The 1,496-nt window shown below is 42.8% G+C and overlaps 1 protein-coding gene across 1 annotated transcript; it reads right to left on the minus strand.

Annotated features, from left to right (window-relative positions):
* Positions 1-204: 204 nt before the first annotated feature.
* Positions 205-1,267, minus strand: LOC112901179 (putative germin-like protein 2-2). Its single transcript, XM_025970036.1, has 2 exons — positions 1,054-1,267; positions 205-935 (listed from the first exon to the last, which is right to left on the minus strand). Exons 1-2 carry the CDS (start codon positions 1,172-1,174, stop codon positions 400-402), a joined length of 657 nt encoding a protein of 218 aa, XP_025825821.1. The 5' UTR covers positions 1,175-1,267; the 3' UTR covers positions 205-399.
* Between the last annotated feature and the right edge of the window lie 229 nt (positions 1,268-1,496).

The following is a 1,496-nucleotide window of genomic DNA, read 5'->3' on the forward strand; positions in this document are numbered from 1 at the left end:
AGCTGACGTAATAATGAACTAGGCGTTGTGTGCAAACTTCAGAGGCTGGAACACGTTTCTATTTTCTAAATAATTGTGTCCAGAAAGCTAGAATATATTTGTGATGTTTTATACTATATGTATGATAATATTCAATCTGGTTTGTGATACAAAAAGTAAAGAAGGTAAACTTTGGTGGAAGAAGTAACAAGGTAGCAGAATGTATGACTGATAATGATCATGTCGAAACAAGAGAGAAGATTCCTGGAATTTCTGTGAATCAAGATATTTAATTTCTTCCAAAAATACAGAATTGACAATAATACGCAACACGCATTAATTCAAATAATGATCATAACATAAAAGAAGAATAAAAGAATCATAACTCTTAGTTAATTAACAAATATGATTGCATGTTCCCTAGAACTGAGCTTGGATGCGGTCCACAATCATCTTGTTGACTTGGAATGCCTTGGCAAGGATATCATCTGTGATGGATGGCTTTGACCCGAATACAGCATTTGCCACGGTTATCACCCCTGGGTTTTGGCTGCTCAATGCTGCAAGTGCCACTGCATTTTTGGTTCCATAGTTGAATTGGAAATGGATCAACCCTTGAGGGAACACAAATACATCTCCTTTGTTAAGAACCTTTGTGAACAGTTTGTTGCCCGGGTTCGATGTGACAAAGCCTATGTAGAGGGAGCCCTCGAGCACGGTTAGGATCTCAGTTCCACGTGGATGTGTGTGAGGTGGATTCAGACCATATGGTGCGTAGTCGATGCGAGCAAGAGAGATGCCCATGGTGTTCAACCCGGCAATCTGAGCAACGTTGACCGGAGTGACAGCGGAGCCTTGCTTGTTAGTTGTGTTGCCAGCCAAGTGAAGGCCTGAGAAGAAGAAATCTGCAGCCACAACATCCTTTGCATCCTTGCATGGGAGCCCATTGACACGCACTGCATCAACAAAATCATAAGTTAGACACATGTTGTATGGTGGTTGGCAGCTACAAAACTCATAAGATGTATACAGGATACCTATGTATATAGAATTAAAGTGATAAATAAGGCATACCTTTAGACATCTTATCGACGACGCAGAAGTCCTGGAGAAGGCTTGGATCAGAGGCGGTGGCATGAAAGCATGTCAATAAAGACAAGAGGGCTGCCACAAGAAGGAAGGCGCGAAAGGCCATTTAGGTGGGTGTTCCACTTTACTCAATTCAAACTAAAGGAAATGAAGCTGCTGGGGTGCTTTGGTAACCTAGAAAGTATCGCTTATATGGCTGATTGCTTTGGTGCTTGTGATACCAAGCGTAGGAGAGGAGATTGGTATTTATAGGGAGATATCCAAGGTTGGCCTGCTTACGTCTGATGCCTGCAGGCAAGTTGATGACGTGCGGTTCAGCAGGAAAAAGTCTTCCGGGTATGTGCCATGCCGTGTTTCTTCTCGGCAGGTGCATTAGCCGCCTGCAGATATACTACAGAAAAAGGGCTGTCTCTGTGTTGGGTGGATTA

Source organism: Panicum hallii, chromosome 1, assembly GCF_002211085.1.
Source record: "Panicum hallii strain FIL2 chromosome 1, PHallii_v3.1, whole genome shotgun sequence".
NCBI classification, from domain to species: domain Eukaryota; kingdom Viridiplantae; phylum Streptophyta; class Magnoliopsida; order Poales; family Poaceae; genus Panicum; species Panicum hallii.